Consider the following 20,524-nt stretch of genomic DNA (forward strand, 5'->3'; position numbering starts at 1 on the left):
ATGTAGCCACCCCACCTTATTTTGAAATCCCGAGTCATTTTGAAATCCCGAGTCTATCCATATTTGGGAGAAGAAGAAAAAGGTTCATTAGCTCAGCTTCAAATAGTTGTCAGTTGTCTACGCAAGTGGATCTTACAATATACAATACATGTACCCTATGAGGCTGAGCCAATAAATACCCGTTCATTGACTCAAACTTTAATGTATACTCGTATTGTGCGGCATCGTATTTCATATCTCGTATTTGTATCCATAAAAAATGGATCACCTCCACAAAAGAAATTTGGGGAGAGATGAGATCCAACTTGTGCAAGCCCAAAACTAAGCCCATTGAGCTAAGCCGAAATTGAAGCTGGCTAGCCCATTAACGGCCACATTGTGATCTCTATGAATGTGGGAGGGAGAGATGAAATTGCCAACTAGAAACACCAGAGTTCTCCTCCTCCCTCCTCCCTCCTTCAGCAGGTAGTCAAATACCCTTTTGTCCCAAGCCATCTGCAAGACCCCAAGTAACACCTTTCTCAGCATACCTCTCATTCAATCTCAATTTTCTTTTCATCTCTTAAATTAAACCCCATGAAAAACAGTGAATTGGATAAGCTGGACGAACAGGTGGAAAAGCTGGATGAACGAGTGAAGGAGTTCAATGATGCTATTTTGCGTGGGGATGATGATAGCGACTCAGACATAGAAGGCCATAAATTGATGGTTGGCTTATTTAGCTCATGGGCTAAGTCTCACAGAGCCAAATGTGAAATGTTGACGAACAAGAATAAGAAGAAGAAGAGGAGGAGAAGGGAGGAACGACCCACGATCCACCCGAGAAACAAATACTCCGAGAACCCACCCGACTTCGCTCACTTGGCTTCTCTCTACCCCTCTTTCAAGCCCTTCGTCTTCTTTTCCCGAGATGGTCGACCCAGAATCGACTGGACCGACTTCAATGCCACCCGGGAACTCACCCGGGTCCTGCTCCTCCACGACCACCGCCTCAATTGGTAACTTCTCTTATTCAAAATCTAGTTTGGTTACCTGGGTAGTTGTTGGAATTTAGAATACAGAGTTGTGAATGTGGGTGCTCTGGTTTGTTTCTGTTTTTTTATTTGAAAGCTTGTATCTTTTTCGTTTTCTTAATTGTTTTGACTTTGAGGCTGCCCAATTTCTTCTTTTAGCTGAATATGCTTTCATTCTACAGATTTTGTGTGTCTGCTGTATCCAATGCTTTTAGTTCTATCACTGAATTCAAAACCACTGCCACCTTATTTAGGTTCAAAAGTTAGACATGAAGTATGGCAGCCTTTGAGTTTTACTTGTTTGATCAACTTAAAGATACCCCCGGTTGTAGTATCATCTTAGTTTAACTTGAATATTTGAAGTCTATTCAGTTAATGAAGTTGAATTGTCATGGCGGTCCTTATATGTAGTACGTTGAATGTGCATTTGATTTCCCAGGTGGATTCCTGATGGGCAGCTATGCCCTACAGTGCCCAATAGATCGAATTACATTCATTGGATTGAAGATCTTCTCTCGTCTGACATCATTGTGAAGCCTACAAGCAATGGTGGTGATAAAGTGAGGGGCTTTGATATCGGAACTGGAGCAAACTGCATATATCCACTTCTTGGTGCATCTCTTCTGGGGTGGAGTTTTGTTGGGTCAGGTTGTTCATTAGTTGTTTTAGTTAGTACATACTTGGATTTTTTAATATATTAATGTCTGCTTAGAACCTAACAAAAATTCATATTGACTTTGGTTGCAGATGTGACTGATGTAGCACTCGAGTGGGCAGAGAAAAATGTTAGAGATAATCCACATATCTCGGAACTAATTGAAATTAGAAAGGTTGAAAATGGCAAAGAGATCCTTCCACTGGAAGGATCACACAATGAGATGTTGGTTAGTACTTCAAGCAAAATAGATTTGACTGAAAATATGGGAAGGGAGACAGCTCTTTCACCTTCCTCTTCATCCAATTCCTCCAATCTGCATCCTAATGCAAATAAGAGGTATTGTGGGCCACCTATTCTTCTCAGTGTGGTTAGGGAGGGTGAGGAGTTTGACTTCTGCATGTGTAACCCTCCATTTTTTGAGACCATGGAGGAAGCAGGACTAAATCCAAAAACTTCATGTGGTGGGACCCCAATGGAGATGATTTGTCCTGGTGGAGAAAAGGCTTTCATCACTCGCATTATTGAAGATAGTGTCACGTTGAAGCATACTTTTCGGTAAAATTATTTTTTATGCTCTTCCCAAATCTCCTCTGTCCCAAGGTAGTTTTCTTAGAAACTCAGCGCTTATGTCTCACCCTTGACTTTCAGGTGGTACACATCAATGGTTGGGAGGAAATTCAACCTCAAAATCCTAACATCAAAGCTTTGGGAAGTTGGAGCTACCGTGGTAAAGACAACTGAATTTGTTCAAGGCCAAACATGTCGATGGGGGCTGGCCTGGTCCTTTTTCCCCCCTGCCAAGAAGATTGCATCATCTCATGTGGCTGTGAAGAACAACCTATCTTTCATGCTTGAGGTTTCTTTGCCCTACTTTTCTGTTGTTTCAATTTTTTCCGATATCAGAAATGCATCTACCTCATATTCTGAATGTTGCAAATCTGAAGCTATGAGTTCTTAACATGAGGTTAAGGATTCCCCCAAACCCCATGACCCAACAAACACCCACCCATTTGATTGTTTGAATGACCAACCTGCTTTTAGAACTAGCTTGGTATGAGGGCTGGTAGCAATTATACCATTATTCTAATGTTAACTCGAGACCTCCAAGATTGATTTTTATTGAGCTTTTTATGAGCATGTCAACTTATTGAAAGATGAATAGTTCTTAGTCCTTCCCTGTGCATGTAACTTGCTGAATAGTTCGTATAGCATTATGGCTTCCTTAAATTTAAATGCCAAGAGCAGTGAGCTGAAAGGTTTTATTTTTCCTTCCATTTTTTATGTCAAAGTATGCACTAGCAGATATCTTTTGTTTCTGTAATAAGCAAATATGTGTTTATGTAGGCAGACAATAGGTATCAATGATTATTCAGTTGCATCGCTTCACATCATAATTCTCATCATATCTTGCATTTTGTTATTGTCTTGTTCCTATTAATGTGATGTCTAATCCCACACCTTGTCTACTTTGTAGGGCCTCGACCGAAAATTCAGTGCCATAAATGTATTGCAATCAGTCCAATCCTTTTTCTGCAATAGTGGTGCATTGTGTAACCTGAACACATCCTCATTTACAGTTGATGTATGCTCATCTGTTAATTTGTTATTCTGTTAATTTATCAAGTGATATGGTGTGTGCTTACATGCAGCAGTATTTAATTTTAATAGGTCACTACAACAAAAGATCACTTAGATGCAGTCTTGAAGAGTGAGTCACAACATTGTGGTAGAGTTGCTAGTTGTGAAGATGTGAAAGAGGCAACTATAAGCTCAAGCTGTTTGAACTTGCCTCCCAATAACCTAAGTATCCGTGTTTCGGTACAATTATGTCATTGCTGGGCTTGTATTTGGTGACATTGTCTTTAAATTTGCGCTTGATTTTTACAAATTTTTCTTTATAGGTTTTTCAGCAAATCCCAGGCACACTTCTGGTGAAAGGCTCTCTACAGCAGAGAGAGAGTCAAGTTTCAGGTTTTCACCCACCTATTTTTTAAGTTCTAATACTTGTTAATAGCTTTCAATCTGCTATTAATATTTCAGCTTCAAAACTATAAATATGCTTTGCATGGTTTTGGCATTGCTGACATTCTAGTAACATTGTGACTTCTTGTAGGCAACGTTGATTCAGTATAACCTTCCTTATGTTAATTGCAGGATCATTCTCATCGATATTCCAACGCTTGGAGGAAGATCTGAAACAGAAATTCTGTAGAAGGAAGTAGACCGTAGTAGACATTTCCTTGTCTAATCTAATTCCAGCAATATAACAGAAATTCTCTCATATGATATAGGCACATCTGAAGTAACTTTTACCGTGAAGTGGGTAGAAATCAATTAGAAGACACTAAGTAGGAAATGCTTTCTTCTGTATGTCCTGATTTTCTTCCTTGCAATCTTGGATCCAGTTTTCTCAACTCTTGACGAACTTTCTCTTTGTTCTATCCCAATCCCCATTGGTTGAATGTACTGAATTGAACACAGCTTTCGCTTTGTTGTATTGCCTGCCATACTCTTAATTTATTGTTGATCTCACCTTTTTAATTAAATTTTTTTAATAAATCGTATAGCCGGACGGCTGTACTTTAAATATAATATAATAATAGTACAGCCGAACGGCTATACCTGTGGTTTAAAATTTTCTTAACCAATCGTACCGTATAGCCGCGCGGCTATACTGGGTTTTTAATTTTTTAAATAAATAGTACAGCCGGGTGGCGATACTAATATAATATAATTAAATAGTATCGCCGTGCGGCTATACGTGGGTCTTTTTTGTTTATTTAATAAATAGTATCGCCGAGCGGCTATACTATTTAAATATAATATATCTACTTTTCCAGCTAATTTTTATATTATTCAAGCTACTAATTAGCTTCTTATTCAATTGAATTTGTTCAAGAACTGCTCAGGACAGGATGGGAAAAGTAACATAACTTCAACTTCATGAAGAAATTGGCATGCACAAATCAAGCAAGCTTTCCCTATCATTTCATACTGGATGAAATAATTAATTGTTCATCTATCCACTCTTTCTGAAAACGAACACTTTGAAAAGCAAGCTGGCACACCATTATTAGCATGAACTGATACTCTCAGACCTAATTTACAACCTTGGTGGCCAAAACGGCGCTCCTCGCTCCTCCCCTGAGTCTGGGCTTGCTGAACCACTGGATACATCTCTGCAGAGTCGAAGAAATTGATGCCGGCCAGAAAAGCTTGGTCGAGGAGCCCAAACGACTCTCGAAACGTGTTTTGCTCGCCGAAAGTCATCGTCTCAGAGAAGAAATGAGTGGTAGTGCGACTTTTGAATGAAAATGACTCTGGCTGGGTTCTGTGGCAGTGAATTGTTGAAGTAACTAGGAATGGTGTTCTGGGTTCTGAATGAACGTGAAGCAAGTTAGGAAAGTGGGATATATGTAAGGTTTTTTTCTTAATTTTTTTTTTAATAAATAGTCTCGCCGTTCGGCTATACGTGGGTTTTTATTTTATTTTTTAAAATAAATAGTATAGCCGTGCGGCGATACTAGGGTTTTTAGTTTAATTTTGTACTAAATAGTATAGCCGAGGGCTATACCTGGGTTTTTATAAAAATTCTTTTTAAATAAATATTTTAGCCGGGCGGCTATACCGGGGTCTTTTTTACAAATTCTTTTTCTATAAATAATATAGTCGTCCGGCTATACGTGGGTCCTCTTTTAAATTTTTTTAATAAATAGTATAGCCAGTCGGCTATACTGGGGTCCTGTTTAAATTTTTTTTAAATAAACAGTATAGCCGCACGGCTATACATGGATCTTTTTAGTTCTTTTAAATGAATAGTATAGCCGAACGGCTATACTGGGGTCTCGTATAAATTCTTTTTAAATAAATATTATAGCCGGCGCGGCTATAATGTTTAAATATATCATATTTAATTCATTGCTATAGAGAACTGGAAAATAATCTGTTAAAAATTGTACCTTGCATATAATTCTTTCCTCGTCGGAAAAATGACACTACTTTTCCTATTCTTTGTTCCTGCCGACAAAAAGAATTTCGGCCCTTAACCAAGAAAATACTTCTGGTACTGAAAAACCAAAAAGCAGTTAAGCAATACACATCCAAAGGCCAATTATCCACTCAGCCACTCCATGTTGCAAACCAAATCATATGATTCTTTAAGGTTTTTGAAATTCTAACTTGCAAGTTCAAGGTCTTTTGCGCATAGAAAATGTCTCTTTTCCTTATCAATCTGCAATAACAGTACAAATTCCATGGATACAGAAACAATAACAAGAAAAAATGGATTGAATTAAATTACATAGTGGGAAGGAAGATTTTATCAACAAGAGAAAAAAAAAAACTACACACTGCACACAAACAAGGAACAAGTTCAGCTTCTTCAGGCTTTCCCTTCAACTCTTGCATATGTAGCTGCAACACATGCATCGACGAAATCTTCGTCTATAAAATCCGTGGAGAATATTTGCAGTCTGTCTGCAACACCTTTAGAGAAGCACTGAGTTATGAACAACCTTGCGAATCCATGAATCCGACCGGTCACAGGTTTCACACATAAAACCGGGTTATCAGCCTGAGGTGTCACAGTGTTCTCTACCCTGTAAAAGAATTTCCTTGTTGAAACTGGTGGCTGCTCACTCAAATGCTTCAGATTGCTTTCGAACTTCGTCGATGGCAAATCCGTGTCGATCCAGTTATCCTTCAAGTGCCCTGCATTCCACAGAGGGCTCCCTGCCTTGGCCTGAGGTGACTTCCTCGGCTTCCACACACATATCACTCTCCTTGGCAGCAATTCCGCGATTGTCTTGTTAAAGACATGCTCATCCTGATGGATCAAAAACTCTCCAAGTTGATCCACCAAGTACTTGTCAAAGTCCGGAGGGTCTTCATGTCCAAACTCAGTCCTGATTTCAAGGATTATGATCTCAGACTGTGTTTCGGATAGAAACTTCTTGACATCATTGATCACAACATCTATGCTGTAAGTGAGGAGAATCCCGTGGCAGACGCGGCGATCCTCCTGAATTCGAATATCAAGAACCCTGGTGCCTTTCACAAGCTGCTGGTAGATGGACAAAGATTGGCATTGAGCAAAAGGCCTAGTGATGGCTGGAAATCCAATCTTGTTGGTTGCAGAGTCATGTGTTCCTGGCCATACGATCTTGTTTATATGAACTTTCTCAGGGTTGATGCCAGCCATCCAGTTTTTCCTGTCTGAAGGCTTGTAGTCACAGCCTGGAAACTCCTCACCACAGTTTTGGTGAAGATCACATAGAGTTTTCTTCTCCGTCGAAATCGCCTTTCGCCGTTGTACCTGCTTAGAGACATGAGAACCCATCTCCAATATGAAAAACGAAGAAGCAGAGCGGATTCTATCTTCTTCTTCTTCCTCCTCTTCTGCCTTTTTCTGGCTGTAAATAGGAGCAAGCTGTGCAGAGAAAAATAAAAGGTTTTTGTGGGTCATAATAGGAAGCATTGTAACGTCAGACAACAGATTTTTATTGTGGCAGCACCTATTGATGCGTACAAAAACTCATTATTGTTCATTAGCGCATAAATTTTTAATAATTATTGACAAGATTTTGATTAGGACTAGATCTAGATGTATCATCTTTATCTTGGTGGGTCGCCCATTTGATTGAATTATTGGTGAAGAGTTATAATCGATCATCTTGTCTTGCTGGTCCAATTGTATTCATCGATTTTATTTAATCTTCTTCTTTGGTTGGTCCACTTGTATGGTTGTCCAAAGCTATGTGAGCTGTTGGCTGTTGGCTGTCGGTTTTGATTATATTTTCTATGGTGTTTCCCATAACAAGAAACCGTAGTATCTAGAAGAATAATTTTGTTCCTCACTTTTTTTAAGTTTTAACCTTGGTGTAGCATTACTGTCTCCTCATCTGGTCAATAGAATTTACCAGAGATGCTCATTATAGAAACATTTACTATCAATAGCAGACCACAACACTACTTGTGATGCATACATGGGCTTAGTCGAGTTGGTTAGAAGCGGATGTCTTTATTCACTCTTCACCCGAGTTCGAATCCCCGTCCCGTAATTTAGATTAAATTAAAGTAGAATATCATTTGTATAAAAAATAATAATAATAATAACATAATTTGTGACGACATGTTTAATCATCCGTAAAGCTTTGTCTTCCTGTCCAAATGTCAAGATGGTTTTCTCTACTGTTTCAATAGACGATATGAAAACTTCTGAGAAATAAAAATTCATTATGGTTGATAAGGGTCACAATCCTTTAAAAAAAACCCACGCTCCTTAATTAGACAAGCAAGAAAATTGTCAAGAAGCTCACACCATGAAGTTTCATGGGGTCTACCATGTGCAAATATTGCCCCACAGAATCTGTACCCTACAGAGTAAGTTTATAGTTCAGGATAAGATCACTTGGAAACAGTGCAGAATTAATGAGCAAATGGTTAAAAAAGATTATGAGACTTTCTACAGAGGCTTAGCACAAAATTCAGCCATAGTTCAATACAAGTTCCAACCAAACTAAAGCCAAATGGAAGCCCATGCCTAATATAAGTTTCAACATTCAAGTTGGGTCAAGTATGTACAGCACACCCAAACTTACAGCCTAAGCTTGTTGTGGTCTAAATGAGAAATGAGCATACTTTGCAGTTATATGCGTACCTATTGAAAGTTGAAAACTCCATGTAGCTTAAGTGGAAAAGTCACTCAAGTGTAGTATAACAGGCCTGAGGATAAAGCTTGTCTTGTACAGATAATGAGAGAAAAGAACTATGCAAAACAAAGTATAATACCCTCTACGGGATCAGAAACTTAGATTTTTATTGAAAAATCTCGCAAGTATATCATTGTGGAGATTTAAATTTAACGAATCTAAAAACAGTAGCTTCAAAACATGTTACAAATTATAAAAAAAATTGAATGGATATGGTATATCACTTCTCCTTCTTACCGCCCTGCAAAGTAGCAAAACATCAAATTTTTACCTCACAGCATTAGGTACTGAAACATCTTCTTCCATCTGGCCAGCTAACTGTTCCAAAACCGAGTATATTTCTTCCTTCAGAGGGTGCAACCGATCTGATACGGTGAAAGCATTCAGTCTATTTTCTACTTCTATCCAACTAAGGGCTCTCTCTTTCCTCACATGTCTCTCATCCATAAGTTGTCTCACCTTCTCTACCAACTCCCATTTACCAAGTTCGGCATATATACTTGAAAGTAGTACATAAGCAGCAGAAGAATGAGGCTCCAATTCAATAAGGTGTTCGGCCACTTTTCTTCCCAGCTCTGTGTTTCCATGAATTCTACAGACACCAAGTAACGCATTCCAAACTTGATCGCCAGCTTTAGATGGCATATTCTTGAGCTGGTTGATTAATTCATTAAAACATCCAGCTCGACCCAAGAGATCAATCAAGCATGCATAATGTTCTTGATCAGGAACAATGCCATGATCACCAGTCATGGACTTGAAAAAATTAAGCCCTTCCTGCACTAGACCAGAATGACTACACGCATTGAGAATGACGACAACAGTTGTCCTATCTGGTTTGACTCCTGATCTGATCATGTCCTCAAACATCTGCATTGCCTCTATACCGTTACCATGCTGTGCTAAGGCAGATATCAATGTGTTCCATAATACAGTATCTTGCTTATCACCCATGAGCTTGAAAACTCTCCTTCCAGCCCCTAAATCCCCACATTTTGAATACATATCTATAAGAGAGCTCACAACAATTGTGTTGGGTCTAAAATTACTCGGATTAAAGATGCATGTACTTGTTTACCATGCTTAAGTGAAGCTATACTAGCAGAAGCACAAAGGCAACTACTAAAGGTAAACTGATCAGGTCTAACTTGATACAACATCATCTCCGTAAACAATGCAAGGGCTTCATACCCCAGACCATTTCTAGCATAGCCGGAAATCAAAGCTGTCCATGATACAGGGTTCTTCTCGGGCATCTGACTGAACAATTCACTAGCTGATTCCATATCACACCATTTGGCATACCCTGAAACTAGTGTAGTCCAAGCAAGAACATCCCTCACTGGCATGTTATCGAACAATCTCCTAGCATCTCCCATCTCCCCGCACTTGGTATAAGCATCAACAAGCGAACTAGAAAGCACAACATTTGACAAAACTCCAGCAACCAAAACCTGCCCATGAACTTGCCTAGTAAGCCCCAATTCCTTCAATTTCACACATACAGTCAAAACACCTGCAAAACTAAACTCATTGTAACCAATTGACAATCTCCTTAACTCTCTATAATACCTCAAAGCCTCATCACAAACTCCACTCTGGGCATAACCAATCACCATGGTGTTCCACGACACCACATCCTTCTCCGGCATTTTATCAAACAAACTCCTCGCCTCCTTCAGATTCCTCATTTTAGCATACCCAGAAAGCATATTGTTCCAAGAATACAAATTCCTAACAGACATTTTATCGAACACCCTGCGGGCCTCAACGTCATCTGCGCATTTAAAGTACATATTAATCAAATGGTTGGCTAGAAACGTTGGGGGGTGTTTGAAACCAGTGAGCCTTAAATGGATGTGAACCCATTTGCCTTCTCTGAGAGACCCAGTGGCTCCACACTGTTGAATGAGGAAAGCGAGAGTCTTGGTGGGTAAGCGGATGCCCTTTTGAACTAACAGGTCGAGGGACGAGAGGGCTTGCGAGAGGTGGCCTTGAGAGCAGAGTTTGAGGAGAGATTGGACGACGCAGGGAGGCTTGGCGGTGAGGCGTTTGTTAGGCTTGGTGAGAGTGAGAGTTGGGGAAGAGAAAGAGGGCATTGCAGAGTGAAACCATGAGAGGTTTGTGCTGAAGTCTCTTCATCTACGGTGGGTTGGAGGTGGCGGTGGTTATGGGCCTTGAGGGTTTAGCTCCGGCGACGGCGAGCATTGCCGGTAGTAATGGTTGAATTGACAGTGACAATGTGGGCTCGTACACATACTGATCCGATGTTTTGATGCGTACCATGTAACTCGGGTGGGCCTGAACCCACTTTGTTTTTCTCAATAATATATATATGTTTTTTATTTATTATTTGGATATCAATGATTTTGGAGGAGGAGGGAATTAAACTCAAGACCTCAGATGTAGGGGTAAATATTTTTAATTACTTGTCTTATAGCTCTCGGTCATAAACCGAGGTGGACCGCTTTGTTTCATTATAACTTTACTTCTTTAGGTTTATGGTATATAGAAAGTGACTAATATATTGAGGATTAATTTGGGCTCTCACATTTAGTACGAAACTTATTACATTGTATTTACTTCTTATTAAAGTTGTTTACTAAAATATATGGAATTGGAGTAAGAATGGTATTGATTTCTTACAAGTTGTTTACTAAATTCTCATGAATTGGAATTGAAACCAAATTGATTGCTAAAATGCCCTCATTGTTGAGTTAAAGTAAATGACAATTTTGAAAATTTAAAATTGTGTGAGGATATAATGGGTAAAAAAATATGAATTCATAATGTGTTAGTTATTCATGAATTAGAATATCACCTCCACCAAAAAATTCAATTCCTCCAATATCAAAAATTGAATTCTTTGTGTGAATCCCACTCGCATTTTCATTCCTCATTTTAGCTTTAGAATTAGTCAAGCACTTAAACCTATAACAATCCAAACTGATCATCTCGCATTTTTCCCTTTCTTTTTTTTAATCAGCGTGTTTTACTAATTCACCATCTTTTAATTAAAATTGTGTGCTTTTAATTTTTTCTTTGACTAAGGGCATATTCAAAGTTTTTGAATGTTTCACCATTATCTACATTTTGCTTTATATATATAGATTCCAAAACAATTAACGTTTTAACCGTTGAATAGAAGGTTAGATCATGTCAATTTTTAATCGAGACATTTGACTTCTTGTACCAAATCCCATATTAATAACTGAATTAAGTATTAACAACTGACATCCATTTTATTAACATATTACTTATTATCCATATTCATTATTTCATTCCATCATGCCCGTTGCCCTAGAATATTGATTTTGACTTTTCAGGTAAATAAAAAACGTATTATCCATCATATTATGCTAGCAATTTCGTGTTTGTACAAAACATGAGTCGTGAATGATGATGAGTCACAACTCCTACAACCTTCCCACATGTCCATGACTCAATCAATACATAGCAACTGGTTTATGTAATCTTAATTTATCATGTCATGATGTTGGATATTTTGTTTCTTTGCATCGACCAAATGACAATTTTAAGCTCCAAAACCCAATGGTTCATTAGTCATCATGTATAGCAAGTAGATGATAACGAATGTGTTTTATTTAAATTTATGAAGATGCCCTAATTAGCCATTAGCATGACCAAACTAATAAAATGACATTCATAGAATTGACTAATATATATATATATATAAAAAATATATATATACCTCTCACTTTCTTTCATAAATTTTAAAGGATCCTAGAATAGTAATTAAAAAGAAACTAGGTTAGTAGATGTGGATTAAAAGTTAGTCAGTGAGATCACGCCCTTACACCCAAGTTCAAATTTCCCACCCTATATATTAGATTAATTTACAGTATCAATTGTATTATTTTGATATTAATGACCTTAAAAAAAAAAATCATTTCATATCAAATAATGGGCGATAATCTAATTTTGTCTCATCAACGTTTGACCCTAAAATTATGGGATCCGAGACGAACCTTTTGGGCCCGTTTGAAAAAATGAAAACGAGATAAAGAATTTAGATTTTCACGATTCGAGAATATGTCTGGTAACTTAATTGGAAAACAATTGTAGAAAATGAAAACAGTTAAAATGTGTTTAGTAGTACAATTTGAAAATAGCAAAAACAAATGTGTAACTTTAACTAAAAATGCATTATGTAATCAATATGTTAGTTTTTTTTTCAATGTAATATAATTTTTGTTAATGTCTCATCTAAAAAAGAATATAACTTTCTTTAATTAAAAAAATATATATTTCAATAGTTTTAGGCACTTTTGTTACTGTCTCTTCTAAAAAATAAAATAATTTTTTATAACTATTTTTTATGTCTCTTCTAAAGAAAATTATAATATATAGAGACGAGAATTATTATTTTAAAAAAATTCAACCCACACCTCCCACTTAGAAAAAGAAAATAAAAAACAATACTGCCCCAGTTTCTCTCCGCAAAATCCACCCCAATCCTCTCTCAACCTTTCTTTTTCTCTATCACTCTTGATGCCTCTCTCTTGTTCTCTCATATCTCTCTCTCTCTCTCTCTCTCTCTTCAAAATTAAAACTCACCCACTCCCATTGCACCCACCCATCACCATCGCAGTAACCCCATCAACTCACCTCTCTCCCTCGCTCAATCATCTTCTTCATCATCATACAAAAAGAAGAGTGCTCTGCATATTTCAGTAGAACCCCACACTTAAAAAATAGCTACATCATATATTATTTGAACCACTTCAATAATTAAAGCACTTTCACAAATATATAATCTGTAAGAATGCAAACCACGGCTTGATGTGGTTGTGGGGTGGCGCCCCTGTTTCTCAACATTGAATCACGCGGTTGTTTTCTGAACTCCAATACGAATTTCGTTTTCATTTTCAAACTCTTGCTTTTCAATGTTTTCAATTCTTATCCGCCGAACTCATATTTAATCGTTTTCATTTTGCGAAAACAAAAAATTGATCCCGAAAACATGAACGGGAGGCTAGAGTTCTCCGACTCTCCATGTATTTTACACATATATATTGACCAAAATAATTCATATCATGGCTTAGAAAAATAAAAACTATAGAAGTGTGTTTTCTTAATTTTCCTTCTCCTCGTCCTCAAATATTAGCATTATTATACAATAATTCAGTTTCTAATGTAACAATTTTACTAAGGACAATAAAGAATTTCTAGTGGGCGTTTTATTACAAAGTTGTCGGCAGTATCATGAAATGAAATTGATCAAAATAGTTTAATTTTCCCCAATATCTCAAGTAATTAATATATATATATAAACAATGATTTTATAGCATTAATATTGGATAAACTTCTTAAATTTATTTATGTCAAGTAGATATCCATATATAATAGTATAAATACTGTGCACACAATTTATATGTGACATTGTAACATCACAATTGCATGATAAAATGGAATTGATCATGCATTTACAACAATATATTTTTAAAATGGAATTCTTTAAAAATATATACATTCAAGCACATTTTATATTTCTTTGGTAAGTGGAGAAATCATTTCCTCCTCCTTCGAGCACAATTTTTTTAATTGAAAAGATCCCAACCACCCAAGCATCGTTTTCACCAAGAAAATGGATGTGAGAGGCTGAGACTCGTGCAACATGCTTGGAAATGGTGCCCTATATTCATCACGTGATAGTCACGTGAACATCATTTACCAAAGATGTACAGGCAAAGCAAACAAAAACCCTCCCACATTCGCCATCATCAAAATCGGACGGTCGGTACCGGTCACGTGACTCTTGGAGAGCCACCAAACCCGCTGATCCACACGTGTGAAATTCCAAAAGGCAAACAGGAAACCCTTTTCCCAGTTTCAGTCCACGTCATCTTGATTGGCGTCTTTCACGATGATATCGATGCAAAACTCTGGACCGTCGGATTAAAAACTTAGGATCAATCTGGACTGTTGATTGGACTCTTATCCTTAATTACTCTGCTGGTTAAGCCGAGTACTGAGTGTGTAGAGATATCTAAAACACGAAGTCCGCTTAAACGAAGAAAATCCTCGAACCTCAGCCTCTCTCTCTCTCTCTCAATCGAAGCGAGACCAAAGGCAGAGCCTTTATCTCTGTAACCCAGAAAACCTGGTAAGCCTTTTCTTTTATTTGTTATTTATTTATACTTTTTTGGGTTTATTTTATCTCAGTTCATTTCTCTTGTATTGGTTTTAGTTTTTGTGTCTGGTTTTCCGCACAAAACCCTAATAACAATCCATGGTAGGATCTGGGGGGTTTCGTTTAAATTGTTGTATTGGTTAATCATTGATATATACACAGTGGAAATGTTAATGGTGTTGTTTGTTTCGTTAATTTAGAATTTTGTAGTGAAAATTGAATTGTCAATGGAGTTTTGTTATGATTCGTTTCTTTGGGGTTTGCGGTGAATAATATGATCCTGAAATGGTTATTATCTGTTCATCATCGTGCTTATTGAGAATTGGGGTTTTCTGTGTTTTGGTGAATCTAGGGTTTTGTAGCTGCATTTTGAGGATTTGGGATGGAAAATGGTGATAAGATTGCTGGAGGGTCTAACGTGGGAGAAAACAAGAGTGTTGAAGTTGAGGTTTTTGAGGAGAGGGTTGCAGAGGGGTCTAATGGACTCAAGGATGATTTAGAAGATGATGTTTTTGAGGAGGCAATAGAGATACAAGAACACTTGCAGGAGCAGGGGACCAAACGTGATCTTGGGGATGCTGCTGCTGTTGATGGAGAAAGAAAGGCTGAGACAGTGGGTGGTTTGGGTTTGGCCGTTCTTGTTAAGAGTCCTAGTATAGAGAATTTTGAAGAGGCAATTGGGGTTCCTGATGATGATGAGGATGAGGAGGAGGAGGAGGAGGAGGAGGAGGCAATCGTGAATGGTGAAGAGAAGATGGGAAGTTTTGTGGGTGGGAACAGTGTTGATGAGGCCGCAGTGGCAGGCGCAATTGATGATGGACAAACTGTAAAGGAAGCGGTGACCAATGAAACAAATGGATTGACAGATGATGTGTTGGTGGGTAGCAGAGAAGATGGAGTAAAAGAGGTTTCTCAGATTGGGGCTGGTGAAGAAATAGCAGGTTTGACAGGTGGGGATGAGGTTCATGTAAAGTCTGTAGTTCCTGAGAATGTGAAGTCTGAAACAGACAATGTTGAATCAAATGGATTGATGGATGATGGATTGGTGGGTAGCCAAGAAGTTGGGGTGAAAGAGGTTTCTGAGATTGGTGCTGGTGGGGAAAAAGCAGTTTTGACAGATGCTGATGAGGTTGATCTAAAGCTCGATGGATTGGTGGGTAGCCAAGAAGTTGGGGTGGAAGAGGTTTCTGAGATTGGTGCTGGTACAGCAGTTTTGACAGATGGGGATGATGTTGATGCAAAGCCCGATGTAGTTGTTGAAAATAAGAAACCTGAGAAGGACAATTTTGATAATTCAATTTCAGAGACAGTGCCTACCGATGAAAAGTTAGATAATGAAGCTGCTGATCTTGATTCTCCTCAAGTAACTGAATTTAACAAGGAGATCTTGAAGGAAGCTGGTAATGGTCAGGAATTAGAGGAAAATTCCTCGAGCTTAAAGATTCAGCTTGAAAAGGATGTGGGACTGCTAAGTGCGTTAGATGGCCATCCTTTGAAGGTTCAAGATGATAATGCTGCGGAGTCACAAAATACAGTACATAAAGAAGGTGATAGTGCTGAATCAAAAGATGCTATGCCCTGCATTGAAGCAAGGCAAGAGGATAATAAAATTGAAGAACTAAGAGACACTTTGACTTGTACAGATGCAGAACATCAAGATTACAGGAATGGAGAAGTGAAAGACTCTTCCACTTTGCTGGGTTCAGAGCATCATGGGGAAGAATCTGAACTAAAAGGCATTTCATCTGATAAAGGGGAGGATGGGAAGGAAAGGGTTGTGACATCAGAGAGCTCCGCTTTTCCTGAAACATCTGCAACTGAGCAGACAGAGAAGATTCTGGATGGTGATGCTGATTTGAGAGCAGAGAGTAACAAAGGTGATCAACCTCTGCAATCTGATGAAATTGCTCGTGAAGTTTGCAACAATGTTGCTGCCCCTGAAGAGCCTGAAAAGAAAGAAAGCATTCAGGCAGAGAAGGGAATCAATAAAGTGAACAGAGAACAAGAGATTCAGCCAGCATCAGTGCATTCTTCTTCATCTGGAAATTCTACAAACCCCACTCCCCCTCCTACTCGTCCAGCTGGCCTTGGCCGTGCTGCCCCACTATTGGAACCTGCACCTAGGGTGGTACAGCATCCTCGAGTAAATGGTACAGTATCTCATGTGCAAAACCAGCAAATTGAGGACCCCACTAATGGAGAGGCAGAGGAGTCTGATGAGACTCGTGAAAAGCTTCAAATGATAAGAGTGAAATTTTTGCGTCTTGCACATAGGCTTGGGCAGACTCCACATAATGTTGTTGTGGCTCAGGTTTTGTACAGACTGGGACTAGCTGAGCAGCTGCGTGGTAGAAATGGGGGCCGTGTTGGTGCTTTTAGTTTTGACCGTGCAAGTGCCATGGCAGAGCAGCTTGAGGCATCAGGGAATGAACCCCTTGATTTTGCTTGCACAATTATGGTTCTTGGAAAGACAGGAGTTGGCAAAAGTGCAACCATCAATTCTATATTTGATGAAGTGAAGTTCAACACTGATGCTTTTCAGATGGGGACAAAGAAAGTACAGGATGTTGTTGGTACCGTGCAAGGGATTAGAGTACGAGTCATTGACACACCTGGCCTTTTACCTTCCTGGTCTGACCAGCGTCAGAATGAGAAGATTCTCCTGGCTGTGAACCGCTTTATCAAGAAAACTCCCCCAGATATTGTGTTGTATCTTGATAGGTTGGACATGCAGAGCAGGGATTTCAGTGATATGCCACTCTTGCGCACCATCACAGACATTTTTGGGGCATCTATATGGTTCAATGCGATTGTGGTTCTGACTCATGCTGCGTCAGCTCCACCTGATGGCCCAAATGGCACAGCTTCTAGTTATGACATGTTTGTCACTCAACGATCTCATGTTGTCCAGCAAGCCATTCGTCAGGCTGCTGGGGATATGCGGCTCATGAATCCTGTTTCATTAGTAGAGAACCACTCTGCTTGCAGAACTAATAGGGCTGGGCAGAGAGTTTTGCCAAATGGTCAGGTTTGGAAGCCTCATCTGTTATTGCTCTCATTTGCATCCAAGATTCTGGCTGAAGCAAATGCCCTATTGAAGTTGCAAGATAGTCCACCTGGAAAACCTTTTGCAACTCGGTCTAGGGCACCTCCTTTACCTTTCCTTCTCTCATCCCTCCTTCAATCAAGACCACAGTTGAAGCTGCCTGAGGAGCAGTTTGGTGATGATGACAGTCTAGATGATGAACTGGATGAATCTTCAGATTCTGATGATGAATCAGAATATGATGAATTGCCACCATTTAAACGTTTGGCAAAGGCCCAGGTGGAGAAACTCTCTAAAGCTCAGAAGGCGGCATATTTTGATGAGTTAGAGTATAGGGAAAAGCTTTTCATGAAGAAACAGTTGAAGGAAGAGAAAAAGCGACGGAAGTTGATGAAAAAGTTGGCAGCTTCAGCAATGGAACTGCCAAATGATTATGGTGAAAATGTTGAAGAGGAAAGTTCTGGGGCAGCATCTGTTCCTGTTCCCATGCCAGATTTGGCCTTACCTGCTTCCTTTGATTCTGATAATCCAAGTCACCGTTATCGATATCTAGATTCCTCCAACCAGTGGATTGTAAGACCTGTTCTAGAAACTCATGGTTGGGATCATGATGTTGGTTATGACGGCATAAATGCAGAAAGATTGTTTGTTGTTAAAGACAAAATACCCTTGTCTTTTTCTGGCCAGGTTACCAAGGATAAAAAGGATGCCAATGTCCAAATGGAAGTAGCTAGTTCAATAAAGTATGGGGAAGGGAAAGCAACTTCATTAGGATTTGATATGCAGACTGTTGGGAAGGACTTGGCTTATACCCTGCGAAGTGACACAAGGTTCAGTAATTTTAAGAAGAATAAGGCAACGGCTGGTCTCTCAGTTACTCTCTTGGGTGATGCTTTATCAGCTGGGATGAAAGTCGAAGACAAATTTATTGCTAATAAACGGTGCCAGATGGTTATGACTGGTGGTGCAATGACTGCTCGTGGTGATATTGCTTATGGATGTACTTTGGAGGCCCAGTTGAGAGACAAAGATTATCCTTTGGGTCGTTCGCTATCAACTCTTTCGCTGTCGGTAATGGATTGGCATGGAGATCTTGCCATTGGAGGCAATATACAGTCTCAGATTCCAGTTGGACGACATACAAACCTGATTGCTCGTGCCAATGTAAATAATAGGGGGGCTGGACAAATCAGCTTGCGCTTGAATAGCTCAGAACAGCTTCAAATAGCTTTGTTCGGCCTCATTCCTCTGCTCAGAAAGTTCTTCACGTATCCTCAACAGTTGCAGTATGGACAATGATGAAAATTAGAGTAATATTTGTGCTGCAGCAGCCTTGCGGTATAGGTCATCATCAAGAGTGGGTGAGGAGGTCATCTTGTGATGGTCATCACAACTAGTGAGTGATTCTAAGCTGCTTGTTTAAACTCATTTCAATCTAGTATTTCATTGATCATAGTGATTTTAGCTTCTTAACTAGATACTGGCAGTTGGTGAATTTTGTTCTCTTAAGGTACTGGACTCACAGTTGCTTCTTTTTCAGTCAGGCCTTTTTCTTAATTGTGTGTGGAAATTCATTTATATTGCCGAAGTTGTTGATTGCTTGGCCTCTCTTCCATTCTCTCCAGTCATTTGGGATTGGTTGTGCATGGTTAAGGGCTTTGAACATAAAATTGAGTGTTTTACTTTCTTTTTTTGATGTTCTTTGTGCATGGCAGAGGGCTCTGAAAAAATTAACTTTTTACTCTTTTTCGAAGTTTTTTTGGGGAAAGGTAGAGCAGCACCAATAGGTTCCCCCAGTTTCTTTGTCTTAACCAGCCATGACCAGGATGACAATTGACAAATGAGGATGTCATCTTTTTGCTTGAGAGACGGTGTTTGCTGTTTTCCTCTTCGGTGTGTTTGGAATACAATCTTATTCTTGACAGCGTGTGCCTTTTTGATGCAGATTTATGAATTGTGCATCAATTAGAGTTTTCCAACTCTCGTCTTGGAATCTGCCGAGATCTGAGTGACACTTGGTTTTCATTTCTGTTATCTGTTAGTTGAAGATCATAATTTTCATCATGCCAGCAGCTAGATCCTCTAAGAAACAGTGGTAGAACAGATGTTTAATAAGAATTAAACTCTACTTGAGCTGAGATCCACCTCTATATTTTCTTTTGAGACCTACCTATGGAAGTGGGTCTTACCTCTACGATAGATGTGGTCAGTATATCTAGTCCAAAAATGCCCGTATACCAACCGATAGAAAAAATGAAAAAGAAAGTGCATAATTTGTAAGTCATGTGTCGTCACTTCACAATGGGGTCTTAGAAAGGGCCAATTGCTAACGTTCTGCCAGCAAGGTGCCAAGGTTTAACAAGCCCATGAAAGTCGCATATCCTTTCGGATGTTTTTAGTTTAGGTTATTGATGCTGTTTTGTATAAATCATTGGAGAGAAGGTGGGGTTTGGAGCAGTTGGTGGGTTTAAATGGTATTACCTTGTTTCGTTCCCCTACTGCAATTATCATTGATCAAATATACTGCGCCAAAAAAAAAAAAAAAAACTAGTCTATGGTCGTACTACTCGTTGTGTCTGCTTGTCTCCACTTGATTGGCGAGTTCGATATGTAGTTGTGGCTAGTTCATTGTTGTCACGTAAATTTGTTGTGGGTGAATAATTCTATTGTAGAAAAAATAAAATAAAAAAGAAACTAGTAAAAGGACTTGTGAGGTGGGTTGGCTTCATACTTCATCCTTGCATAAAAATATTTTAAAAGAGTAATGCTAAGGGGCTTCAAAACCTATCTCAAAAGTTAGGGTTTTAAACTTATGCATGTGCTAATGTTATACTCGTTTATGTCATTCGCCATATTATTTGGCGACTGAAACACAAGAAATTCTTTTGCGTCTTTAATATTATTATTTTCATACCATGCGGTGTGGTGACATAAAGAAACCCA

General features: G+C 38.8%; 4 protein-coding genes across 6 annotated transcripts; 2 read left to right on the plus strand and 2 right to left on the minus strand.

Moving 5' to 3' along the window:
• The first annotated feature begins 395 nt into the window (after positions 1-395).
• Positions 396-4,151, plus strand: FIO1 (methyltransferase). Of its 2 annotated transcripts, XM_089054116.1 has the most exons (9): positions 396-509; positions 588-998; positions 1,453-1,661; positions 1,761-2,226; positions 2,320-2,527; positions 3,146-3,253; positions 3,340-3,489; positions 3,573-3,642; positions 3,826-4,151. In XM_089054116.1, exons 2-9 carry the CDS (start codon positions 706-708, stop codon positions 3,891-3,893), a joined length of 1,572 nt encoding a protein of 523 aa, XP_088910242.1. In that variant the 5' UTR covers positions 396-509; positions 588-705; the 3' UTR covers positions 3,894-4,151. The 2 variants fall into 2 exon arrangements, with proteins under 2 accessions (XP_088910242.1, XP_008235988.2); XM_008237766.2 differs by having other exon boundaries at positions 418-998.
• Positions 4,152-5,866: 1,715 nt separating this feature from the next.
• LOC103334799 (PLC-like phosphodiesterases superfamily protein) lies at positions 5,867-7,211 on the minus strand. Its single transcript, XM_008237765.2, has one exon. It carries the CDS (start codon positions 7,145-7,147, stop codon positions 6,053-6,055), a length of 1,095 nt encoding a protein of 364 aa, XP_008235987.1. The 5' UTR covers positions 7,148-7,211; the 3' UTR covers positions 5,867-6,052.
• Positions 7,212-8,454: 1,243 nt separating this feature from the next.
• On the minus strand, positions 8,455-10,706 carry LOC103334798 (Pentatricopeptide repeat (PPR-like) superfamily protein). Its single transcript, XM_008237764.2, is given in 2 exon segments — positions 8,455-9,430; positions 9,433-10,706. Coding segments are annotated over 2 exon segments (1,830 nt in total). The 5' UTR covers positions 10,481-10,706; the 3' UTR covers positions 8,455-8,648.
• A 3,661-nt stretch (positions 10,707-14,367) lies between these two features.
• On the plus strand, positions 14,368-19,773 carry LOC103334797 (translocase of chloroplast 120, chloroplastic). 2 transcript variants are annotated; one of them, XR_016127769.1, is made up of 3 exons: positions 14,368-14,508; positions 14,888-18,977; positions 19,527-19,773. XR_016127769.1 is itself a non-coding variant. In XM_008237763.2 (2 exons), the coding sequence occupies exon 2, from the start codon at positions 14,918-14,920 to the stop codon at positions 18,878-18,880; it is 3,963 nt and encodes a 1,320-aa protein (XP_008235985.2). In that variant the 5' UTR covers positions 14,368-14,508; positions 14,888-14,917; the 3' UTR covers positions 18,881-19,138. The 2 variants fall into 2 exon arrangements, 1 of the variants encoding a protein (XP_008235985.2); XM_008237763.2 differs by lacking the exon at positions 19,527-19,773 and having other exon boundaries at positions 14,888-19,138.
• Positions 19,774-20,524: the final 751 nt, after the last annotated feature.

The sequence above is a fragment of the Prunus mume genome, linkage group LG6, assembly GCF_029339155.1.
Source record: "Prunus mume cultivar Tortuosa linkage group LG6, ASM2933915v1, whole genome shotgun sequence".
Lineage (NCBI taxonomy): Eukaryota > Viridiplantae > Streptophyta > Magnoliopsida > Rosales > Rosaceae > Prunus > Prunus mume.